Source organism: Oryx dammah, unplaced genomic scaffold, assembly GCF_014754425.2.
Source record: "Oryx dammah isolate SB20612 unplaced genomic scaffold, SCBI_Odam_1.1 HiC_scaffold_5, whole genome shotgun sequence".
Classification (NCBI taxonomy): domain Eukaryota; kingdom Metazoa; phylum Chordata; class Mammalia; order Artiodactyla; family Bovidae; genus Oryx; species Oryx dammah.
The window spans coordinates 60,458,840-60,483,708 of NW_024070189.1; the positions used below are offsets into that span (position 1 = coordinate 60,458,840).

General features: G+C 42.8%; 1 protein-coding gene, 1 long non-coding RNA gene and 1 other non-coding gene across 4 annotated transcripts; 1 reads left to right on the forward strand and 2 right to left on the reverse strand.

Moving 5' to 3' along the window:
* Positions 1-2,662: 2,662 nt before the first annotated feature.
* Positions 2,663-12,162, forward strand: LOC120863618. Of its 2 annotated transcripts, XR_005721037.1 has the most exons (4): positions 2,663-4,499; positions 5,277-5,369; positions 8,670-8,788; positions 12,105-12,158. It is a non-coding gene; the product is annotated as an uncharacterized LOC120863618 (long non-coding RNA). The 2 variants fall into 2 exon arrangements; XR_005721038.1 differs by lacking the exon at positions 8,670-8,788 and having other exon boundaries at positions 12,105-12,162.
* Positions 4,223-8,922, reverse strand: WNT8A (Wnt family member 8A). Its single transcript, XM_040240018.1, has 6 exons — positions 8,855-8,922; positions 8,725-8,758; positions 8,357-8,495; positions 7,072-7,197; positions 5,953-6,095; positions 4,223-4,768 (listed from the first exon to the last, which is right to left on the reverse strand). Exons 1-6 carry the CDS (start codon positions 8,920-8,922, stop codon positions 4,223-4,225), a joined length of 1,056 nt encoding a protein of 351 aa, XP_040095952.1.
* A 7,702-nt stretch (positions 12,163-19,864) lies between the features above and the next one.
* On the reverse strand, positions 19,865-19,991 carry LOC120864941. Its single transcript, XR_005721282.1, has one exon.
* Positions 19,992-24,869: the final 4,878 nt, after the last annotated feature.

The window sequence follows — 24,869 nt, forward strand, 5'->3', positions numbered from 1 at the left end:
TTGACCTCTACTGTAGACCACAATGGTTAGCCTTTTTCTTTGAGTACCCCCTGGAGAACCGGGATTCTGCCCTCCCAAGTCAGCGGGAGCCAGGCTATCTGCTTTATCATTCCAAGGAAGGCCTTTGCAAGTCAAAAGTTAGGTTTCTTCTCTCTGGAGAAGGGCTGAGAAATGTGACTCTCCTACTTGTAGAAGAGGGAGGAAAAGGACACCTTTCACTGCATATAAATAGAGTCCTTCTACAAAGCTGTCATGACAGTTAAGAATGTCGCCAGAGATTCCTGGGGTCCCAGAGTGTAAGTGGTGTAAAGGAAGAATATAAATTTATATGGTAGTAAGTCTGAATTCAAATCTACCTCCTTATGTTTAATTTTAGGTTGGTTGCTTAACTTCTCTGAGCCACACTTTCCTCAGTAGTAAGGGGAATAATTGTGACTCTAACTGGATTGTTCTGAGGACTGGAGATACATATTAAGCATTGACGCTTAGTAGGTGCCCAGTTGCTTCCTTTCCACCCTTATGATCACACACCAGCAACCCCTAAGGAGACTGGCAGGAGACCATGGGAAACTGGGAATAGGCCTTAGGGTTTTCCTTGTTGTTCAGTCGCTAAATCGTGTCTGACTCTTTGCTACCCTGTGGACTGCAGCATGTCAGGCTTCTCTGTCCTTCTCTGTCCTCTGTCTCCCAGAGTTTGCTCAAGCTCATGTCCATTGAGTTCTTAGGAGTCATTAATTCTGCTCATGGCAAAGATGGGGAGAAGAGGGAGAAGGAAGAGGAGGTGAAGGAAGAGGAGGAGAAAAAGTTTTATAAGGGCCTGGCAAGCCTAGACTGAGAAAACAGAAGCTTCTATTTTCCAGACAATGTGGAGCAGTGCCTGGATTTACTGAAATATGGGACTTGGCTCATGGACAGGTTTCCCTCATCAAGTTGATTCCTTTTTCAGCAGTTTTTCAAGATCCACTATCAGACTGTGACTGCCAACCTGCCTGTCTTGGGCCCTGAACCTATCAAACATGAGGAGTTTTTACTGTTCTGTCACTTTAATGATAGCCAGCTTGTTAAGGATGAGCCAAAAGGGTAGGAGTGTCGGGTTGTAATTATTGAATCTGAATGCCACTGTAATGCCTAGGAATGACTCCCTGACAGGAACGTGATGGATGCAGAGAAATCCAAATTCCTTTAGTGTGTGGCCCAGAGTCCATGTGGGAAGACTGGTTGATTGCCATGAGGGTAAAATGAATGAGGTTGGAAGAAGCTTAGAAGGATTGGGACTATGAGCTTTGAGGGGAAGTAGGCAATCTGTTCATGGAATTCTGTTTCATTAGTGAAAATCTCAGATATAAACTCCTAGAAAACATAAGGCATGTTCTCCATGATTGATAGTTGGGTTGGGAAGATCTGCTGGAGAAGGGATAAGCTACCCACTTCAGTATTCTTGGGCTTCCCTTGTGGCTCAGCTGGTAAAGAATCCACCTGCAATGTAGGAGACCTTGGTTTGATCCCTGGGTTGGGAAGATCCCCTGGAGAAGGGAAAGGCTACCCACTCCAGTATTCTGGCCTGGAGAATTCTATGGACTGGATGATCCATGGGGTTGCAAAGAGTTGGACATGACTGACTTTCACTTCACCAGGCATCAGGAATGGTTTTATTTCTGAAAATCTCCCCTAAGATCATTTGGGAATGTCAGCAAGGTCCTGGGGAAAATGTCAAAGCATCAGATACCTGGGGTCTTTGGATGGAGACTCAGTTATAGATAAAGAGAAGAGTCTAGTTTGTTCATTTCCTTGGCAGTTTCATAACTCAGGTTTCATGATGAGTAATTTGGCATCTATATTTATTGAGGGTTTAACCTCAAAGTCAGATAACTTTTTTCCCTCTGAGCCCCAGGAAAATAATCTTTTCTTTTGGTTGCCTATTACTTCACCACAATTTTTGTACTTAGATGATATCTCTTACATCCCCCCTTCTACTACCACCTCTCTCTCTCTCTCTCTCTCTCACACACACACACACACACACACACACACTTCTTTGTTGATACTGTAGTGTGTGTGTATGTTTACCTTCCTTGAAGGGAGGTAGAGGAAATCTTCCATTTCCTTGACATAGGCTACATTTTTATGGATTTCTTCTTGTCTCTGGTGCCTGACATCTGTGATAGTTGGTAGTTTTAAGTGCACAAATGATTGAGGGCAGGAGAAGGGGATGACAGAGGATGAGAGGGTTGGATAGCATCACCAACTCAATGGACATGAATTTGAGCAAACTCTGGGAGACAGTAAGGACAGGGGAAGATTGGTGTGCTGCAGTCCATGAGTCACAAAGAGTCTGACATGGCTTAGCAACTAAACAACAACAACAAAACAGAGATAAGGGTAGACTTGCAAAGCACCTGCTTATGGTTTTTCTTGAGATGCCAACTTCCTTAGTAAATATTTTACCTTCTTTTTCACTTAAACAAAAATGATGGATTGGTTATTCCCTGTTGGCATTAAAAATTAACGTACTATTAATTCTTTTTGAAGACAAAAAATTTTTTTATTGTGGACAAATATAAAAATACAGAAAAACACAAAAAGTAAAACTAACCACTCTATTTTGATATTACATGATAGCTAATATTTTTCTCTTTTTAAAACAAAATTGAATTCATTCTGAACATGCTGTTTTGTAACTTTATTTACTTAATTGTATCATGCATGTTTTTCACGTTACCAAATATTTTTCCAGAATATTATTTTAATGGCTAATATTCCATTGTGCAGCCATGACAATTAGTTTGCCCTGATGTTGAACATTTAAATTGTTTTTTTTAATTTAAAACATTAAGAATGTTTCCCTACTCTTGGTGATCAGTCATTTTACTTATTTATTTAACATAGCTGAATATCTCTTCCCTGTGGGGTGTTTGGCCTTTGCAGAGAGGGGAGACTCTAAAGACTGAGATGCTCAGATTTAGGAGACCAGTGGCTGAGCCCCTAGGGCTCTCCCCCAACAGATTACCAGTAGAAGATGTAGAAGTGCAAATGAGTAAGAGAGAATCCACAACTTTCCCAGTCTCTTGCCTTGGAGCCCAGCTCTTCCGTGTACAGACACCCCAGGAAGCCTAAGTTGAGAGAGCAAACACACTTTGAATATGGTTCAAGTTCAAAGGGCTTGCTTGTTCCTCAAGTTGCTTAGGTTGCATTAAAATAATACCTTCTAAATCGAGAAATCTGGATTATTTTCCTATAGGCCAGTGCTTGGGTCTGAATTTTATTATCTGACATCTAACACTAATATCAAGGGTTTGGTATTTCCAGTTTCTCTTTTAGATTTGTACATCATTGGAATATAGAAGTGGGGTTTCTCATTCCTTTTCTGATCCTAAGGTTTCCAAGGAGAGAAACAAAAAGTCTCAAATATGTATACTAGAAATATTTATTGCAAAATGAAGTTGAGTTCCCAATTTGGGAAAATAACAAAAGAGAGTTGTTCTACAGCTCTTTTGGAAAAAATCCCTCTTGGGAGGCTTTGACTGGATAAGTTGTAGTCACCTGTCCACTTACTGTGCCAATCCCTTCTCCATGGCTCCAGAAATGGTTTCTGAGTTGGAAAAATTGTCAGGTTATATGAGGTACTGGTTTCCCCAGGAATGGGTAGGGAGAACTTTTCAAAAATGTGCATTGTTAAAAAATGCAACACCAAAAATACATCCCTATAGGCAGGCGTGTAGTCTCTGCCTCACTTATCTCTATGAACTTATAGTTGATCTTTCCGGAGCTAGCCAGAGTAGGGGAAGGTTACTCTTTCAGGAGTCTGGACAGAACTCTTCCATTTTTGGCTTCCATTCCCTCTGATTCTTAGCCATACAGCTGGATTGGATGTGGTCTGAAACTCCAGGGGCAAGTATTTTGAAGGTCTTTCTGGATATAGACCCCAAATCAAACTTCCCCTTTAGCAAGCTATAGAATTATAGGCAGGAAGACCAGGAAGTAACTTTCAGAGAAGATGAAATGGGGTCTACCCAAATTAAGAGGCCCAGATTCCCATTTCAGCTCTGTCAAGAACATGCTGTATCATCTTGGGCCTCCACTACCCCATGTACAGCAGATATCAAGAGGACAGCAGATCAACCCTGTGGTTTTCCAATTGTTTTCCTTACCTCTTCTCTCCAACAGAGAAGCTGTGTCCCCTCCACTGTCATACAACTGAGCAGTAAGCTCCTGTGGGGTGCTGTCAGGCACTGCCCTTGGCCCAGGACCAAGCACTGCCTGGGGAGCGCGTGCAGTAGTACTTGCTCACCACACGCCTACAGTGGTCACACTTGACAGTGCAGCACCACTGGAATCTGCAGTTACAGCTGCTGATAGCCTCAGTTCTTCTCTCTTCCACCTGCAGGCCGCATTCTGTGCACAAGCGCCCACAGCTGCGTTGCTCCCATCTGGATGTGTGGCGGCTGTTCTGCAGACACTCCCGACCTTCTGTGCCATAGATGCCCAAGCTGGAATTGCGGGTACAGTAATCAGGTGATTCCTCTAAAAAGATCAGCTCAGCTTCTGCACTAGGAAGGAAGGCCTCAGTGGGTATCCAGTGGCCCTCGGCACTGTTCCCAGCCCTTAGCTGCCGTTTATCCATCTCAATTTTCAGTGCCCGTTCGTACTTGGCCTTTAGGTAGTTACCCAACTCCCTGAAGTTAGCTAGCTGTAGCCAGCATGTCTGGATGCTACAGCTGCCCGAGATGCCGTGACATTTGCAAGTTCTCTTCATGGTGGCTCTCACTGCCTTCAGAGAAAGAAAGAGAGAGGGAGGACAAAAGGAGATTGGCTCTGGGTAGAGAAGATCAAAAGCTAGCAATTAATGGAATATTTTAGAGTTGTGTTTCTTAACTTTAGAGTACATCAAAATTATGAGGGAGGCCTGTGAAAAATACTTACTCCTGGGCCCTACCTCATATCTTCTCAATTAGGAAGTTCAGGGGTTTAAAGGCTTTGATATTGGTGATTTTAATGCTCTTCTGCATGATTCTTATGGAAAAAGCCAGGCAAGGGTTGAGAAGGTGACTGGAGACAGGAAACCTAGGCTTAAGGCCCAACTATATTGCTTGTGAGCTTGTTTCTCTTTCTGCCCATAAGATTAAGAATGATCAAGAAAGTACTTTGTTAAAAAGAAGATGAAGAAGAAAGTACTCTATAAACTAAAAATGAAAAATATGATAATTGGCACTAAGTGTTGCAGCTGGGGGCTAGAGTGTTTGTGGGTGTTTGGATTTGTCTTTTGGGCTGTCTTCCAGAGGGAAGGAAACCTGAAGTCTGAAGCCCTATCTGATTACCCATTATTTTCGCTTTGAAAACTCTTCTCTACACTGGGCAGCCAGGACATCTAGGTATAGGTTCAAAGCAAAATTTCTATGCTCTTAGCTCCAAATACAACTAGAATCCAGATTTGAGTTCAGAACACTCCAAGGATTTCTACTCACTCCAGAAGTCTTGGGGGACAGGTGATCTTCCAGAGAAGCTTAGATCAGTCCCAACCTCTCCAGACCCAGAAAGACATTAGGACATAAGTTGTATGATAAACCCTTGATAATTTCCTAGAACATGCAGTTGAAATGGTTAAAATTTTAAGCCATGGAAGCAAGGCCTTGGATCTGTATTGTTTTATGTTCTTAGAAACCTGCCTGTAGAAGGAGTTAGTACCTAAGGTTTAGTGATGAAAGGACTCTACTGGAAGATCTGGGTTCATTGCCTGGTTCTGGTGCTAATTTGTTGTATTGCCTTGGCCAAGTGATAGCTCTGCCTTAACTGGTTTTGTCATCTAGAGAATAGGAGTAGCTATCCTAGTCCTGCTGGGTGGTGTGGGATGAAACATGTTTGAGACAGCTCTTGATAAGTTGTGAAGGTCTGTACAGATGTGAGACTGTTGTAAATGCTCAGCCTGTTGGCTCACTGGTCAACTCTTATACGTACCAGCCTGCCTGCTCTGTTGTTATGAAGATTCATCAGGGCTCTGGCATCCTTCCCTTTCTCCAGGCTGTCCACAAAGAGTTTGGAGATTCTTTCCCCAAATTCAACATTGTCACTACAACCTCCCCAGATCCAGCCATGGCCTCCTGCACATAAGGAAAGAGTAAGTTCTGTGTATAGCTTCCAGCTGAGTCCTAGAAGAAGACTCACGGTCATTTTAGCTGACATAGCCAAACCATCCCCAAGAGCTGTAGAAGTGTGTAAAGCTATAGCTAAAAGTGAGACAGGGAGGGAATTCCCTGGCAGTCCATTGATTAGGACTCCATGCTCTCACTGCCATGGCCTGGGTTCAATCCCTTGTCCCCACAAGCTGTGCAGTATGGTCAAAAAAAAAAAAAAAAAAAGTTGAAACAGGGAAATGGAGGTATTTAGGGTGGGAATGGGGGTAGGGGGCAGTCCTATTTCTAAAGTCAACTGCCCACCCTTCAGGTACTCCCCAGCTCTAGACAATTCAACTCCATACCCAAAGTAAAATTAAGATGCTGGGGCTGGCCCAAATGATCTCAAAGGTTCACTGCTGTTCATTCTAGAATTCTGTGCCATTATTGTACAGTAGTCTTATTAGAGCTATCTCCTCCCTCATTAGTGACAAATCTGAATAAGGATTTTCCAGGCAAGAATCCTGGAATGGCTTTCCATTTCCTTCTTTAGGGGATCTTCCCAACCCAGGGATCAAACCCAGGTCTCCCGCATTGCATGCAGACTCTTTACTGTCTGAGCCATCAGGGAAGGCCTATAAGTCTCTTAGGCTATCTGCAAATAATTTGATAGCTGTGGATTATGGACAAGCCATTCTGAGCCTGAAATACGAGGGTTAGCTTTAAACTCTCTTTGGCTTCCTCCTTCCTAGATGCCTTGTTGATTTTAGAGCTTGGTGCTACTTGCTTATCTTCTAATCATCTTAGCAGAGTCTTGATCTAGGAGCGCCCACCAAGGAAATTTCTGCTGGGGTTTAGGGGTTTGAAGAAGCTGTGTCTCTCAGGCTTTCTCTGGAAGACTTTAGCTTATGCTTAGCTCTAACCCCCTTACCTTTTCCCACGCCCATCAGAAGGCACAACTTACCTGTTTTACCATTTTTTGACTCATCACAGCCACAGTTTTCAAAGTCACCCATGCTACAGTTCTTGGTAATGGTGTACATGACTCCAGCAGAGCTGATAGCATGTATGAAAGAAGTCTCCCTGGTAGCTTTGAAAAGAAAGAGGGAACTAGAAACCAGGACCCTGATGACCCAAAGCAGGGGCTTTCAAAAAGCAATGCCATTTCATGTCTCTCTCCTATCCCCCTCCCTCTTTGGGTTTATTAAGAGGATGTTCTTCTGCTTGAGAGAACAGTACGTGCTTTCCCAGCCTCCTTACTTCATACAGGCAGGAATGAGCATCCCCATGCTACCGATGGGGGAAGTAAAACCCAGAGAGAAAGTGATGAAACTGAGGCCACTCTCCTCACCAGTTATGGCACTGGGACCAGGACCCAGTTCCCCTGATAATCCAGCCCAGGCCTCTGTTCATTAGCCATTGCTTCTGGTCCTCAGACAGTAAGGATTCAGGGCTATGAGGCTGGCTTATGAAAGAGAGAAGAGCATTTTTCTTCTTTCTGAGATGGAGCTGGAGCCATGTAATAATTATAATGATAACACCGACCACTTACTGAGCTTGTATCTGACTAAGGCCTTATAAACATTGTCTCATGTTTTTCTCACCCTATTTATTGAATACCCCACAGGAAGATACTTTTCCCCTCATTTTCTTTACCCCATTCCCCTCAGCTTTCCTCAGGAAACTCTTCATTAATCATTTCTACATAAATGGCTTTCTTGCAAACTACTATACCTAGTTATAAACAGCTGCACAGGTACAGCATGTACACACCACACACACACACCACACACACACACACACACACACACACACACACACACTCCACATGAGGCATGGCTCAGTGTGATCTCTCAGCTTCTCTGTTGTTGGGATTTTAGGACAGCTGAAATTCCCTCAGGGGCTACGAACACTGACTCTTTTCCTCATTTTCATTTCATTCAAATGTAAGTGTGCACAAACACAAATACAACATGAACTGGAAAATAGAGTAATTACACTTGTATATAAATACCTTTGTATTCACCTCATTCAACCCTTACAACACTCCTGGTGAACTAAACAGCTGACCTTATTGGCCCCAAGGATAACACTGAGGTTCAGAGAAGCGGAAATAACCCACAACAAGGAAGTGGCAGATCACCGATAACTTTTTCATTTCACTGCACACATACGTGTTACACATACATACATACTGCACGCCCAACTTCATGGACATATACCCCCTTGTACAGGTTGCACAAACTTACCACTTCTTAGCCTGTTGTGAGTGGAGAGCTGGAGAGCATTTTCAGGGCAGTTCCAACGTTCCCAAGCAAATTGGAATTTGCACTCCTCGATGCCACTCTGGGCGCCCAGGGCCACACTGGTGGTATAGGTCAGATAGGCCTGGCAAAGGGAAAAGGGTGCGAGCTTTAGCCCTGCCTCTCATCAGGTCGTCTGGGTCAGAAGGTACAGACAGGAATCAATGGGTTAGCTCTCCATTAGGGAGGGAGTGATCATAGGTTCCTCTGCGTGTCTGACTTCTGACACTGTCTCCCCTCCCGTCTTTTCTTTCCCCAGAAGAGTTCCCTCAGGAACATGAATGGGTAAAAACAGGAGCCGGAGACCATCCTACCTTGGGCCCTGTTATCAGGAAATTGTTCACTGACCTACCAAAAAGAGAAAAAGTGAGGCACTTGGTGAGTGGGGATGAGATAGTGGAAGCTTCCTTGGTGAGGAGTGAACAGTGGGAGGGAAGGACTTACCAAGCAGAGGCACTGAAGGTTATATAGCATATGCCCACAGCCACTCTGAGCATAAGTAGGTCCCCCATGGCCCTTCCCACCCCCAGAAGACCAAGTCTAGCCCAGGGCCAAGTCCAGAGAAGTGAGGAGAGGGCAGGGTCTTTCTCAGTATTTATGTAGGGAAATGCTGCATGGCCAAGGGGTGAAAAATCAACAACTCTTCTCATTTGTCCCTCACTGGCAGGGCTGCAGGAGCCACTAACCCAATGAGGGGCCAGGGAGGAGGGATTCAGCCCAAAGCCTGCAAGGGAAGCCCCGCCCTGCCCCGCCCTGCCAGCCCTTCTGCCCTCCCAGGCTGACAGAGGAGCTGAGACCTTTCCCTACTCAGGAGCTTTCTACCCTCCATAAGTCAGACTTCTTTCTCTTCCTGCTTGAGGGCTCATTTATTAGAATTCTGTAGCCCAGAGAAGGCAAGTTTCCTTGTCTCTGCAGAATTAACTCTGCTAATTCTGAAGACAGGTCACCTCTCCCTCAAAGTTATGGGGTTCTCACTCATTAATGAGACCCCACTCCTTACCCTGCTTTCTTCTTCAGGATGTTAACAATTATAGAGGAACTCTATCTGGAGCTCTCTCCTACTTGTTCTACCCAAGTAAACAAGTGCACCATTCTTGCCTCCTCCCTTGGTGACTGTAAAGTGGAGTAGGACCCAGGAGCAGACACCTCTGCAACAGACCCTTCTACCATATTCTACCAGAATAAGTGCAAGTAAATTTCCTTAATTCCTAGTAGGTCTGCAATTTTGTATTTGTTAGAACCCCAGTTTGTTATTGTTGTTCAGTCACTCAGTTGTGTCCAACTCTTTGAGACCCCATGGAGTTCAGCAGACTTCCCTGTCCTTCACCATCTCCTGGAGCTTGCTCAAACTCATGTCCATTGAGTCAGTGATGCTATCCAACGATCTCATCCTCTGTTGTCCCCTTCTCTTCCTGCCTTCAATCTTTCCCAGCATCAGGGTCTTTTCTAATGGGTCGACTCTTCACATCTGGTGGCCAAAGTATTACAGTTTCAGCTTCAGCATCAGTCCTTCCATTGGATATTCAGGGTTGATTTCTTTAGACGGGAATGGCTACCTACTCCAGTATTCTGGCCTGGAGAATTCCATGGACTGTATAGTCCATGGGCTTACAAAGAGTCGGACATGACTGAGCGACTTTCACTTCACTTCCTTTAGGATTGACTGGTTTGATCTCTTTGCAGTCCAAGGGCACAAGAGTCTTCCAGTTTGTTAACTCCCTGTGTAGGTAAGAATCAACCTTTGGGCCACCCAGGGCTATATTTGAAAAGACTGATGCCTTTCTTTCTGATACCACTTTGTTGCTAGGACATAAGCTCAACCTTAAGCAGGAATCTGTCTTTAAGATTCACTTTGTATTCTTAGTACTGAAGAAGATGCCTTGATGAATGAATAAATGAATGAAGAAATAAATGAATGGAAGAACTTGCGACCCCCAGGAGAACCCGAGGCATTATTAGGTAGGGCTGGGTACTGCAATGAAGGGCTGGAGATCTTCCTTGCTTGGTGAAACTCTTTCCTGAGGCTGAGGAAGGCAGGCTAAAGGGATGCAGAGAAGTACGAGCAGGAAGTTACTGTCCTGACTCAGTACTCTGTGACCATAATCCAGATCACTTCACAGCACCCTGGACTGGATTTGGATGAGAAAGGGAGGTCAGAAATCACCCACCAAAAAAAAGAAAGATCCCCCACCAAAGGAGTTCCAGGGGCCAAGACGTCCCAGGGCCTTTTTAGTGCAGTGTACTCAAAGTATGAACTGGGGTTAGTGTCAGCCTGCAAACTGTTATCTTTATGTGACAAGATAAGTACAGAAATGAGAATGTTTAGAGATTTTTGTAGCAGTTTGACAGAGTGATTTTATATATGTTGAAATCTAATAATAAGAAATTTGGGCTTCTATTCTGTCTTTTTTTTCTATTTCATTTCTCTAGGAGGATGAGTGCGAATATCTCAAATGCAAAATGTCCTTAATGCACTACAGCTCGGGCTCTTAACCCAGCATGTTCTCTTCCTTTGCTTGCTTGTAGGATTCTCTCCTTGGGGAAAAGAGATGTCCCATACTGGGTCACTTGGGAAAAGCTCACCAAGTTTGCCTCAGTGGGCTCTTCCCTGTTTTCTACCTTTCCCAATCAAGAATCTAATGTTCATACCTGACACTGATATAATATTGTTAAGGCAGTGATACTTAAAAAAAAAAAAAAGAAGAATCTATTGTGTAACTCTCACTTAAGACAGTGAGGTTGATTTCCATGCCAGTGTCTGTGTGGTCAGAACAGGGGTCACATTAGACCTGAGGAATCCCACATTCCTGTTGAAAGAGTTTGAGGAGTGATTCCACATTCACTTCCTGCGTATGAGTCACTGGATCGTATTCTTCTGTGCTCCCCATAGCACTTGGCATTTCATTGGTACTCTATAAAGATAGTCTTTAATTTTCTAGGAAGGAAGGTGGTGGTGAGCCTTTTGTGTGGAAACTTTGTGCTTGTCTCTGCTCACATTTTCTGAAGATCATATAATTTCTCTAAGTGGAATTCCTAAATGGAATATTAGGAATGTTAAAGAAGGGTCTTTAGGATGTTAAAGAAAGGTCTTTCCTTCAGGTATTAGGAACTTTGGACATTGGCCACTAACTTGTTATGTGACCTTAGGTAAGCCATTTACTATCACGTGAACTCAGTTACTTCATCTGTAAAATGGGGCAGTTGGGAAGATGTTGAATGTTGAATGACCTCTAAGGATTTTACCAGCTCTCTTCCCTGCCATTATCCTAGTTTTCAGATTTACAAGATTTATTAATCTTGGAGGTGATTGTACACCAGAGATGGGAAAGTCTTGTCTTCTCTGTCAACATGGTACTCTTCTTTAAATCCTTCAGTTGGCCAGCTAGATAACCCTGTAAGATAGATACCTAGAGGGCAACCAATGTCTTCTTCAGAGTCCTTTGGGAGCCTGTCTACAGAAGACCTCTGTGCTAGACTGACCAATAGTCATTCACTGTGGTAGAAGGTCTCCTGGAAGAAGAGAAAGCCAGAGATGGATACTCTACACTGAAGTCTACTTACAGCCAACCTGTGCATCCATTTCTTTAAACTCAGCTTTATCATCTCATTAGGCTTTTGTTTTGGTTTTTTATGTGAACGATTTTTAAAATCTTTATTGAGCCTGTTACAACATTGCTTCTACTTCCCCTACCAGGAAGTGAACCCATATCCTGTGCATTGAAAGGCAAAGCCTTAACCACTGGACCATCAGGGAAGTCCCTCATTCGTTTTTTTTTTTTTTTTCCTTTTTTAACATTTTATTTACTTATTTATTTTTGCCTGCACTGGTGTTTGTTGCTTTGCATGGGCTTTTCTCCAGTTGCAGGGAGTGGGGGCTACTCTTTGTTACAGCGCATGGGCTTCTCATTGCAGTGGCTTCTCTTGTTGCCGAGCACAGGCTCTAGGCACTCAAGCTTCAGCAGTTGTAGCTCTTGGGCTCAGTAGTTGTGGTACATGAGCTTAGTTGCTCTGTGGCATGTGGAATCTTCCTGGACCAGGGATCAAACCTGTATCCCTTGCACTGGCAGGTGAATTCTTATCCCCTGAGCCACCAGGGAAGTACCCTCATTAGCTTTTAAATGATGATTCAATTCTTGGTTTCTCTCTTAGGAATGAAATCAGGAACTGAAAAAGTGGAAACAGTGACAGATTTTATTTTCTTGGGCTCCAAAATCACTGTGGATGGTGACAGCAGCTACGAGATTAAAAGAAACTTGCTCCTTGGAAGGAAAACTCTGACAAACCTAGACAGTGTATTAAAAAGCAGAAACATCACTTTGCCAAAAAAGGTTCATATAGTCAAAGCTGTGGTTTTTCTAGTAGTCATGTACAGATGTGGGAGTTTGACCATAAAGAAGGCTAGGTTCCAAAGAATTGATGTTTTTTAACTGAGGTGATGGAGAAGACCCTTGAGAGTCCCTTGGACAGCAAGAAGATCAAACCAGTCAATCTTACAGGAAATCAACCCTGAATATTCAATGGAAGGACTGATGCTGAAGCTCTAATACTTTGGCCACCTGATGCAAAGAGCCAACTCATTGGAAAACACACTGAGGCTGGGGAAAATTGAGGGCAAGAGAAGAAGGGGTGACAGAGGATGAGATGATTGGATGGCATCGCTGACTCAGTGGACATGAGCTTGAGCAAAGTCTGGAAGATAGTGAAGGACAGGGAAGCCTGGTGTGCTGCAGTCCATGGGGTCTCAAAGAGTCCGACACAACTTAGTGACTGAACAACAATGACCGGACAAACAGGATTGTGGTGTCTCTGAACTAGGGGTGTGCCGGCAGATATTCAGCAGCCAGTTTCAGTGTGACAGGAGCCGTGCTTGGTAGTGCTTCCTGATTTGCATGGAGTACATACTCCTACCATGGCCGATTTCAAACTGCCAGTGTGGACTTGGAAAGAGATGAATAGTTGCACATTATTATACAGTTATTTTTTCCATAAATATAATAGATGTAAATAACCTTAACAGTATAGATAATAGTGAAGTCTAGTAAAATAACTAGGAAATGATAAATTTTGGGTTTTTTTTGGCTGTGCAATGTGACTTATGGAATTTTAATTCCCTGACCAGGGATCAAACCCTGGGCCCCAGCAGTGAGAGCACTGAGTCTTAATCACCAGACTATCAGTGAATTCCCCTTTTCCCCTTTGCTTTTACTATAATTTATTTATAAATTAATTATAAACAATTAATTTGTTTTTATTATATATAATATAAAAGTAAGTAAGTGTTAGTCGCTCAGTCGTGCCCAACTCTTTGTAACCCCATGGACTGCAATCCACCAGGCTCCTCTGTCCATGAGATTTTCCAAGCAAGGATACTGGAGTGGGTTGCCATTTCCTTCTCCAGGGGATCTTCCCAACCCAGGGATCGAACCCAGGTCTCCTGCACTGCAGGCAGATTCTTTACTGACTGAGCTACAAGGGAAGCCCTATAATATATAATTTATTTATAAATATATATTATTATATAAATAATTTTATAAATAAATTAATTGCTCAGTTGTGTCTGACTCCTTGCCACCCCATGGACTGTACAATTCTCCAGGCTACTGATGTTGGTAGCCTTTCCCTTCTCCAGGGGATCTTCCTAGCCCAGGGATCAAGCCCAGGTCTCCCACCTTACAGGCGATTACCAGCTGAGCCACAAGGAAAGCCCATTTATTTATAAGCTTAACTGTAAGTTTATATACTTTAATTTTAATGACAACTGTGTTTAACAAGCAGTTTGCAAAATTCTGGTCTGTGTTGTCGTTTAATCACTAAGTTGTGTCTGACTCTTTGTGACCCCATGGACTGTAGCCCTTCAGGTTGCTCTGTCCATGGTATTTCCCAGCAAGAACACTGGAGTGAGTTGCCATTTCCTCCTCCAGGGGCTCTTCCCCACCCAGGGATTGAGCCTGCATCTTCTGCACTGACTGGTGAGTTCATTACCATTGAGTCTCCAGGGAAGCCCATATCTAACTATATGTAGAACATCAAGTGGTAAGTGGGATGCAATTAATAAATGCACTGTATTCCACTGGAATGGTATTCATAGAGCTAGAGAGGAGTAGGACAGGATAATCCTGAAGGCCCCTTCCACCTCATGTTCCAGGATATTGAGATTCCAGGAGTCTCAGGGGAGCACTGGGGGCAGTAATCAATGAGGAGTAAGCCAGAGTCACTCTTGCTGTGCCCAGCTTTCAGAAAATCTAGAGACTATTTATAGAGCCACAGAGTGTCTAAGCTAGAGGGTCCCATTTTTACAAGGATATAACTGAGGCCCAGAGAAAGAGAGAGAATTTACTCAGGGTTACAGAGTGAATTGGGGCAAAGAGACCTTGAGGGTACCATCCTAGTTTGCCCAGGACTGAGGTGTTTGCAGTGGTGTGGGACTTTCAATGCTTAAGCCAGAACAATCTTGGGTAAACCAGGACGGTTGTTCACCCTTTGGTGACTATAGTATGTCTTCCTCTTAATGTGCTTTCTCACTAAACTCCCCACACCCTTAGTTCCCCCTCATTTCTTTTCCAGGCTCCTTTGCCAGAACTCTGAGATTAGAGGGGCTGTTTAGACTGTGGAGCAAGTTGCAGGGTGTGTGTGTGGGAGTTGAGTGAGAGGGCTGAGGTGGTTGGAGATACCAGAAGAGAAAGAGATAGGATTTCTGACTTTTAACACTCCTCTGCTAATTAGATAAGGGGCGGAGATGGGGGGTGGAGAGAATGAGCCTCCATGCATATTCTTCTGAGCAGTGACACTGAGCAGAGCTCAGGAATTTTTAATCTCTGATCTCCACCCCTTCTCTCTGGAAGCTTGTCTCTTCCCACCCCCTGGTGACTCCCAGTCCAAATGCCACAGCTGCTTGAGCTCCTGACCCTCCCTTTTAGCTCCTGATCCCTCAGTTTAGCCTCAATGACTTGCCAAGTTCCTCAACAATATGCCCAGGGAAGGAAGAGGAGAATATTTCAATTCTCCCTTTGAGATCTCGGGTTCCAGGTGTGCGGAAGAAAACAGGCCTTCCTGTGTGGACAGTGGGAGCAGCGGCTGGAGCACATGGGCCTGTGAGGGCTGGGACACGTGAGAGAGGGCAAACCTGCAAGCCAGGACTGGATGTTTCTAGCCTGAAGGCGGATTTCTTTCATCACTTGGGAAGCCCCTTAGGACTTGGTATTGTCAATCCCAACCATATAGGAATCTCTTCAAGGATAGTAGCACATTCTCCTGTCAAACTGAGGTGCCCAGATGGCAGAAGCTGCATCACCTCAGTTCAGTTCAGTCGCTCAGTTGTGTCTGACTCTTTGTGACCCCATGAACTGCAGCACGCCAGGCTTCCCAGGCACCAACTCCCAGAGCTTATTCAAACTCATCGAGTCAGTGATGTCATCCAACCATCTCATCGTCTGCCGTCCCGCTCTCCTCCCGCCTTCAATCTTTTCTAGAATACGGGTCTTTTCTGATGAGTCGGTTCTTCGCGTCAGGTGGCCAGAGTATTGGAGTTTCAGCTTCAGCATCAGTCCTTACAATGAATATTCAGGACTGATTTCCTTTAGGATGGACTTGTTGGAACTCCTTGCAGTCCAAGGGACTCTCAAGAGTCTTCTCCAACACCACAGTTTAAAATAATCAGTTCTTTGGCACTCAGCTTTCTGTACAGTCCAACTCTCACATCCATACATGACTACCGGAAAAACTATAGCTTCGATCAGACAGAACTTTGTTGGTAAAGTAACGTCTCTGCTTTTTAATATGTTGTCTAGTTTGGTCATAACTTTTCTTCCAAGGAGAAAGTATCTTTTAATTTCATGGCTGCAGTCACCATCTGCAGTGATTAGCCTGAAAAGATTTGAAATTGGAGGGGCTCATCCTAGGAGAGATTTCAGTTGGCTTAAAACCCCTTTATTGTATCTTGTATTATGTCACTGTTCAAAATGCCCATCTCTGGACATTGGATAAGACACAGAAATTCTCAGTTAATGTTTCTTGATTGATTGTTGGGGAAGAAAGTATGGAGATGATTGGGGGATTTTATTAGTTTTCTGAGAATATACATCCATCTGTTTATTCTAAAGATACCTGCCTACTTAGTTCTGGCTAGTATTCCACAGTTATGGTCTAAGATGAATTATCATTACTTGTTTTTATCCTGGGGGAGCTCTTAGTTCGGTCTAAGAGAGAGGAACTTAAACAATTCATACTAATACAGTGAGATAAAGTACTCTGGAAAGGTTTGGGGGGTGTAGGGATAATCAATTTGGAGAAGGCAATGGCACCCCACTCCAGTACTCTTGCCTGGAAAATCCCATGGATGGAGGAGCCTGGTAGGCTGCAGTCCATGGGGTCTCAAAGTCAGACACGACTGAGCGACTTCACTTTCACTTTTCACTTTCATGCATTGGAGAAGGAAGTGGCAACCCACTCCAGTATTCTTGCCTAGAGAATCCCAGGGATGGGGGAGCCTGGTGGGCTGCCGTCTATCGGGTCGCACAGAGTTGGACACGACTGAAGCGACTTAGCAGCAGCAGCGGCAGGGATAATCAGTTAATGCCATAGACAAGGACTTCTGATAGAGACCTGCCATCTGGTGGCAATGAATGGTATAACATGGTTTTGCTGCTCTGATGAGGGATCAGTTCAATTCAGTTCAGTCGCTCAGTCGTGTCCAACTCTTTGCGACCCCATGGATTGCAGCAGGCCAGGCCTCCCTGTCCATCACCAACTCCCGGAGTTCACTCAAACTCACATCCATTGAGTCGGTGATATAGGACCTCAATTTCAACCTTTACTGAGGCACCTGCCTAATGGGTAGCCAGCCCAGTGGTTGGCAGTGTGATGCATATACATATGCATATTGCTCCTAAGATGACATTGGTCTTTAAAAAATTTGCAGTGTGCTTGTTGATATAAAGTATAATTGAAAATGTTGTCACGCAAATAACATTTTTTATACATGTATAACACTTGATATACACACATGAACAAATATACTTGAAATAATATATGTGATTAATACTTGTTACCAAAAAGGTAAATAAAATGGAAATATGTAATGTAAAAAATGAGAGTCTCCCCTGTCCCACTTCCTGTGAGTAACCATTATCAATAGTTTAGTATGGATTCTTTTCTCTGCAAATACAAATGTTTATAAATACATACCTAATTTAAAAATAGAATTGTGCTATAATTCCTCAATTTGGTTTTTAAGCTTTTTTAATATTTATATATTTGGCTGCACCAGATCTTAGTTGCAGCATGTGAGATCTTCGATCTTCATTGTGTCAGGCGGGATCTTTGCTTGCGGCATGTGCAGTCTAGTTCCCTGACCAGGGATTGAATCCAGGCCCCCTGCCCTGGGAGTGCAGTCTTAACCACTGGACCATCAGAAAAGTCCCGGTTTTTAAACTTTTACATCATGGACCTTTTTCTGTGATACTACGTATCAATCTAACTTGTTTTCTCTTAATTTTTATATTAAGTCAAAAATTAAGCATGTTATAATGAGTCTATAACGTTTGTTACGAAAAGCATTGAAAGTGAAAGTGAAGTCGCTCAGTCGTGTTCGACTCTGCGACCCCATGAACTGTAGCCTATCAGGCTCCTCTGTCCATGGCATTCTCTGAGCCACCATACCCCCACTGTCCTCTCAAGAAGCTACAACTTTCAATTCTTTTATCTGGTGCTATTAGCATTATCTCCATATTTCTAAAAACAAACAAACCTATTTGTGTCCTATTTATTGATTTTTTTCAGTTTTGAGTATTATTTGTCTTCCCACCATGGATGATGAGAATTGGCCTCTGTTTTCTTTTCACACTTATCAAATCCAAATGCATCTTTCTCATCTTTTCTTACCCCGTGGACTACTGTGGTCCACCAGGCTCCTCTGTCCATGGAATTCTCCAGGCAAGAATACTAGAGTGGGTTGCCATTTCCTTCTCCAGGGGATCTTCCCGACCCAGGAATTGAACCTGTGTCTCCTACATTGCAAGCGGTTTCTTTACTCATTGAGTCATCAGGGAAGCCCTCATCTTTCCTAGTTTAGGCAAATTCACTTAGGTCAGTACTGAGTTATTTACATTATGATCATGTATACGATTTAGAGAGTCATGTAACAACTCAGGCTGACTGCTCTTTCTCTATATGTCGTTTTGTTTTCCCTGGAATTAACAATATCATTTTTTGTTGTTTTTTTGCTTAGTTTTCTATGCAGTTGTCGGCACTTTAGGCCCCAATTCTACCCTTAGCTAAAAGACCTCTTGTTTAGCTCTTGGACTTGCTCCAATCTGGCTTAGTTACTTCTCTATATATTGCATAGCTATCACCTTAGTGTCTTCTTTCACCATCAGGATGAAAGTTCAGTATATTTCTTCCCTTTGTTGCACATCTTGTTTCTTAAATTTTGTGTCTTTCTATTTTTGTTTACTCCCTCATTTTGGTGGATAACATTTTGGTGGCTTCCTGAGAAAGGGTCATAGGAAGCAAATTCTTTGAGAACTCACATACCTGAAAAATTTACTCTCATTTGATTGATATTTAAAATCTTTAAACTACTATTTTGGTAGAGTTTAGAATTATAGATTGGAAATATTTTCCTATAGAATGTTGAGGTAATTGTTCCAATGTCTTCTAGTTTCGAGTGTTGCTGTTGAGAAATCTTGTCTTGTCTTGGATGCTAGTCTTTTGTAGCTTACCTGTTCTCCCCTCCCCCTACCCCTTTAGAAGCTTTTAGAAACGCTTTGTTTAGCCCCACCACAGTGAAATTTCCCAGTGATGTGGCTTTGGTTTAGAACTTTTTAGTTTCTCGTGTTTAGTACTCCTGGACTCTTTCAATCTATAAATATGTTTTTGTGGCCTGATAAACTTTCTGCATCTGGGGTGGGCTGAGTAAGATCGATTCCTGCAGTTGCTTAGCAGAGACCATCTTCCAGCAGGTGACCTCATGTCCCCCTGCCCAACTCAGGAAGTAGAACCAAGGACAAATCAAGGCAGATAACGAAAGGACCATTCTTAAACACTTGAAACTATTGGAAAATGGAGTAGATAAAATATTTTGGTATTAACATTATAGTGAACAATGCTTATATCTAAATGTTTACAAACTTCTCTTAACTTTTTCTTTCACACTCACCCTTCCATTGAAACTGCTTTAGATTACCAGTGATCTCCATATTGTCAAATCCAGATTGATGTAGATGATTCACTCTCCAACTTGTAACTTCTGTTTCTTGCAGCTTCCAGGACTTCAGAGATGATTGGTTTTCCTTTTACCTCTGGTCACTCTGTTTCCATCTGCTTGTTCCTCGTCATTTCTCTGACCTACTAATGTTGGAAAGTCTTGAGGCTCCTTCCTCAGACATTCTCAATTTTTTATCTGTATTTACTCCCACATGGTGACCATCCCAAAATTATATCTTTTTTTTCCCTTAAATTATCCCCTTTTGCCTTCAAGAGTTAGCCCTATTCTTAGGGCAGACCTCCTGAGAGGGAGATCGCTGCCTGTCCTGCCAGACTCGAGTTATATCTTTATAAGAGACCTCATCTAAGCTCTAAACTTTTTTTTTTAGCTCCAAACTTAAAAAAAGAATTTGTTTATTTATTTTTGTCTGTGTCAGGTCTTTGTTGCAGCACTGCCATGCAAGGGCTTCTCTCTAGTTGTAGCTCTCTCTGTGGGCTCCAGAGAGCATATAGTTTGTGGCATGTGGGCTCTCCAGCTGAGGTATGTGGGCTCAGTAGTTGTGGTGCATGGGTTAGTTGCCCCCAGTCATGTGGGATGTTAGTTCCCTGACCAGGGATTGAACCCCCACATTGGAAAGCATATTTTTAACCACAGGACCACCAGGGAAGTCCCTTTAAACTTGTATATCCAACTGCCTGCTGGACATCCTCCAGGAAGGCCTTATTGGCTATCGAACAGGCATTTCAAATGTGACATGTCCAAAACAGAGCTTCCTGTTGTCTTCCTCCTCACTCTCAATCTGATCCTCTAACAAGTCTTCCCATCTCAGTAAATGGCAACTCTATCATTCAGTAGTTAAGGGCAATTTTAGACTCTTTTTCCTCATACCTAACATCTACTCTGACAGCAAATCTCAACACTAACAGGCTAGATATTTTACATGCTAATCTTTATTGTCTGTTTCCCCTAACAGAATATAAACATCATGAAAACAGAATTTTGTCTATTTTAGTCATTGTTGTATCCTCAGGGCCTACAGTAATGCTGGGCACATAGTTGACATTCAGTAGATATTTATTCAATGAATTTTAAAAGATACACATTCTTAGGAATGTTTAAAAGTCAAGTTTAGTAAGGCATAACTTACACACAGTAAACTTTATCCTTTTTAAGTATTGATATATAAAAAGTTCTAACAAATGTGCACGGTTATGTAGTAACCATCACAACCAACACATAGAACATTTCCATTACTCCAAATTTTTCTGTGCTCTTTATAATCAACCCCTCCCCCATCATAGTCCCTGGCAACCACTGATCTTATTTCTGTGTGCATTTATGTATGTACATATGTAATATTTTTTAAAGACTTAATTTTCTTAGGGCAGTTTTAGATTTACAAAAAAATTGAGAGATAAGTACAGAGATTTCCCATATATCCCCTGTCCCCATACACATGTAACTTATCCTGTTATCAGTATTGCTTACCACAATGGTACATTTCTACTTACACTGACCCTTCGTAATCCCTCAAAGTCCATAGTTTACATTAGGGTTCACTCTTGATGTTGTTCATTCTATGGGTTCAAACAAATATATAAGGACATGCATCCATCATTATGGTAGCAAACAGTATTATGATTGTCCTAAAAATACCCCACAATAGACTAACCCAGACTTGCCCGTGAATGTCCAGGAGTCTCCAGTGGAGGCATGGGTCGGTGGTAGCCTGCTACACGATTGGGGACACTGAGTGTAGCAGTACATGCCTGGGATCTTTTGAAGGAGATCACCATTATCTTTATCACCTCCACCATAGTTTGGTAAATAGCAGGGAGGGAACACAGCTCCACCCAACAAAAGAAAATTGGATTAAAGATTTACTGAGCACAGTCCTGCCCATCAGAACAAGACCCAGTTTTCCCCTCAGTCAGTCTCTCCCATCAGGAAGCTTCCATAAGCCTCTTATCCTTCTCCATCAGAGGGCAGACAGACTGGAAATCAGATAACAGAAAAACAAGCAATCTGATCACATGGACCACAGCCTTGTCTAATTCAATGAAACTATGAGTCATGCCATGTAGGGCCGCCCAAGATGGACGGGTCATGGTGGAGAGTTCTGACAAAATGTGGTCCACTGGAGAAGGGAATGGCAAACCATTTCAGTATTCTTGCCTTGAGAACGCCATGGACTGCAGCACGCCAGGCCTCCCTGTCCATCACTAACTCCTGGAGTTTACTCAAACTCATGTCCTTTGAGTAGGTGATGCCATCCAATCATCTCATCCTCTGTCATCCTCTTCTCCTCCTGCCTTCAATCTTTCCCAACATCAGAGTCTTTTCAAATGAGTCAGCTTTTCGCATCAGGTGGCCAAACTATTGGAGTTTCAGCTTCAACATCAGTCTTTACAATGAACATTCAGGACTCATTTCCTTTAGAATGGACTGGTTGGATCTCCTTGCAGTCCAAGAGATTCTCAAGTGTCTTCTCCAACACCACAGTTCAAAAACATCAGTTCTTTAGCGCTCAGCTTTCTTTACAGTCCAACTCTCACATCCATACATGACTACTAGAAAAACCATAGCCTTGACTAGACAGAACTTTGTTGGCAAAGTAATGTCTGCTTTTTAATAGGCTGTCTAGGTTGATCATAACTTTTCTTCCAAGAAGTAAGTGTCTTTTAATTTCATGGCTGCAGTCACCATCTGCAGTGATTTTGGAGCCCCCCAAAATAAAGTCTGCCATTGTTTCCACTGTTTCTCCATCTATTTGCCATGAAGTGATGGGACGGGATGCCATGATCTTTGTTTTCTGAATATTGAGCTTTAAGCCAACTTTTTCACTCTCCTCTTTTACTTCCATCAAGAGGCACTTTAGTTCTTCTTTGCTTTCTGCCATAAGGGTGGTGTCATCTGCATATCTGAGGTTATTGATATTTCTCCTAGCAATCTTGATTCCAGCTTGTGCTTCATCCATCTCCACTGGAGATCAGTGGAGAAATAACTCCAGAAGGAATGAAGAGATGGAGCCAAAGCAAAAACAACACCCAGTTGTGGATGTGGCTGGTGATAGAAGCAAAGTCTGATGCTATAAAGAGCAATAGTGCATAGGAACCTGGAATGTTAGGTCCATGAATCAAAGCAAATTGGAAGTGGTCAAACAGAAGATAGCAAGAGTGAATATAGACATTTTAGGAATCAGCGAACTAAAACAGACTGAAATGGGTGAATTTAACTCAGATGACCATTAAATCTACTACTGTGGGCAAGAATCCCTTAGAAGAAATGGAGGAGACATCATAGTCAACTAAAGAGTCTGAAATGCAAATTTGGATGCAATCTCAAAAATGACAGAATGATCTCTGTTCGTTTCCAAGGCAAACCATTCAATATCATGGTAATCCAAGTCTACGCCCCGACCAGTAATGCTGATGACACTGATGTTGAACTGTTCTATGAAGACCTACAAGACCTTCTAGAACTAACACCCAAAAAAGATGTCCTTTTCATTATAGGGGACTGGAATGCAAAAGTAGGAAGTCAAGAGATACCTGGAGTAACAGGCAATTTTGGCCTTGGAGTACAGAACGAAGCAGGGCAAAGGCTAATAGAGTTTTGCCAAGAGAATGCACTGGTCATAGCAAACACCCTCTTCCAACAACACAAGAGAAGACTCTGCACATGGGCATCATCAGATGGTCAATACTGAAATCAGATTGATTATATTCTTTGCACCCAAAGGTGGAGAAGCTATATACAGTCAGCAAAAACAAGGCTGGGAGCTGACTGTGGCTCAGATCATGAACTCCTTATTGCCAAATTCAGACATAAATTTAGGAAAGTAGGGAAAACAATTCAGGTATGACCATTCAGGTACGATCTAAATCCAACCCCTTATGATTATACAGTGGAAGTGAGAAATAGATTCAAGGGATTAGATCCGATAGACAGAGTGCCTGATGAACTATGGATGGAGGTTCGTGATATTGTACAGGAGACAGGGATCAAGACCACCCCCAAGAAAAAGAAATGCAAAAAACCAAAGTGGCTGTCTGAGGAGGCCTTACAAATAGCTGTGAAAAGAAGCAAAGCGAAAAGGAAAGATATACCCATTTGAATGCAGAGTTCCAAAGAATAGCAAGGAGAGATAAGAAAGCCTTCCTCAGTGATCAGTGCAAAGGAATAGAGGAAAACAATAGAATGGGAAAGATTAGAGATCTCTTCAGGAGAATTAGAGATACCAAGGGAACATTTCATGCAAAGATGGGCTCAATAAAGGACAGAAATGGTATGGACCTAACAGAAGCAGAAGATATTAAGAAGATGTGGCAAGAATACACAGAAGAACTATAAAAAAAGATCTTCATGACCCAGATAATCATGATGGTATGATCACTCACCTAGAGCCAGACATCCTAGAATGAGAGGTAAAGTGGGCCTTTGGAAGTATCACTACGAACAAATCTAGTGGAGGTGATGGAATTCTAGTTGAGCTGTTTCAAATCCTAAAAGATGATGCTGTGAAAGTGCTATGGCCACAGGACTGGAAAAGGTCAGTTTTCATTCCAATCCCAAAGAAAGGCAATGCCAAAGAATGCTCAAACTACCACACAATTGCACTCATCTCACATGCTAGTCAAGTAATGCTCAAAATTCTCCAAGCCAGGCTTCAACAGTATGTGAACCGTGAACTTCCAGATATTCAAGCTGGTTTTAGAAAAGGCAGAGGAACCAGAGATCAAATTGCCAAAATCCATTGGATTATTGAAAAAGCAAGAGAGTTCCAGAAAGACATTTACTTCTGCTTTATTGACTATGCCAAAGCCTTTGACTGTGTGGATCACCACAAACTGTGGAAAATTCTTCAAGAAATGGGGATACCAGACCACCTGACCTGCCTCTTGAGAAATCTGTATGCATGTCAGGAAGCAACAGTTAGAACTGGACATAGAACAATAGACTGGTTCCAAATAGGGAAAGGGGTACGTCAAGGCTGTATATTGTCACCCTGCTTATTTAACTTATATGCAGAGTACATCATGAGAAATGCTGGGCTGGATGAAGTACAAGCTGAAATCAAGATTTCTGGGAGAAATATCAATAACCTTAGATATGCAGATGATACCACCCTTATGGCAGAAAGCGAAGAACTAAAGAGCCTCTTGATGACAGTGAAAGAGGAGAGTGAAAAAGTTGGCTTAAAGCTCAACATTCAGAAAACTAAGATCATGACATATGGTCCCATCACTTCATGGC

What these genes read in the sequence shown, in the direction of transcription:
- WNT8A (XM_040240018.1), bottom strand. Translation starts at nt 8,922, where the DNA reads ATGGGGGACCTACTTATGCTCAGAGTGGCTGTGGGCATATGCTATATA. An exon ending in TCACAACAGGCTAAGAAGTG is followed by an intron (nt 7,198 to 8,356) that starts GTAAGTTTGTGC and finishes TTCTTTTCAAAG; the next exon opens with CTACCAGGGAGACTTCTTTC. An exon ending in GTCAAAAAATGGTAAAACAG is followed by an intron (nt 6,096 to 7,071) that starts GTAAGTTGTGCC and finishes CCTTATGTGCAG; the next exon opens with GAGGCCATGGCTGGATCTGG.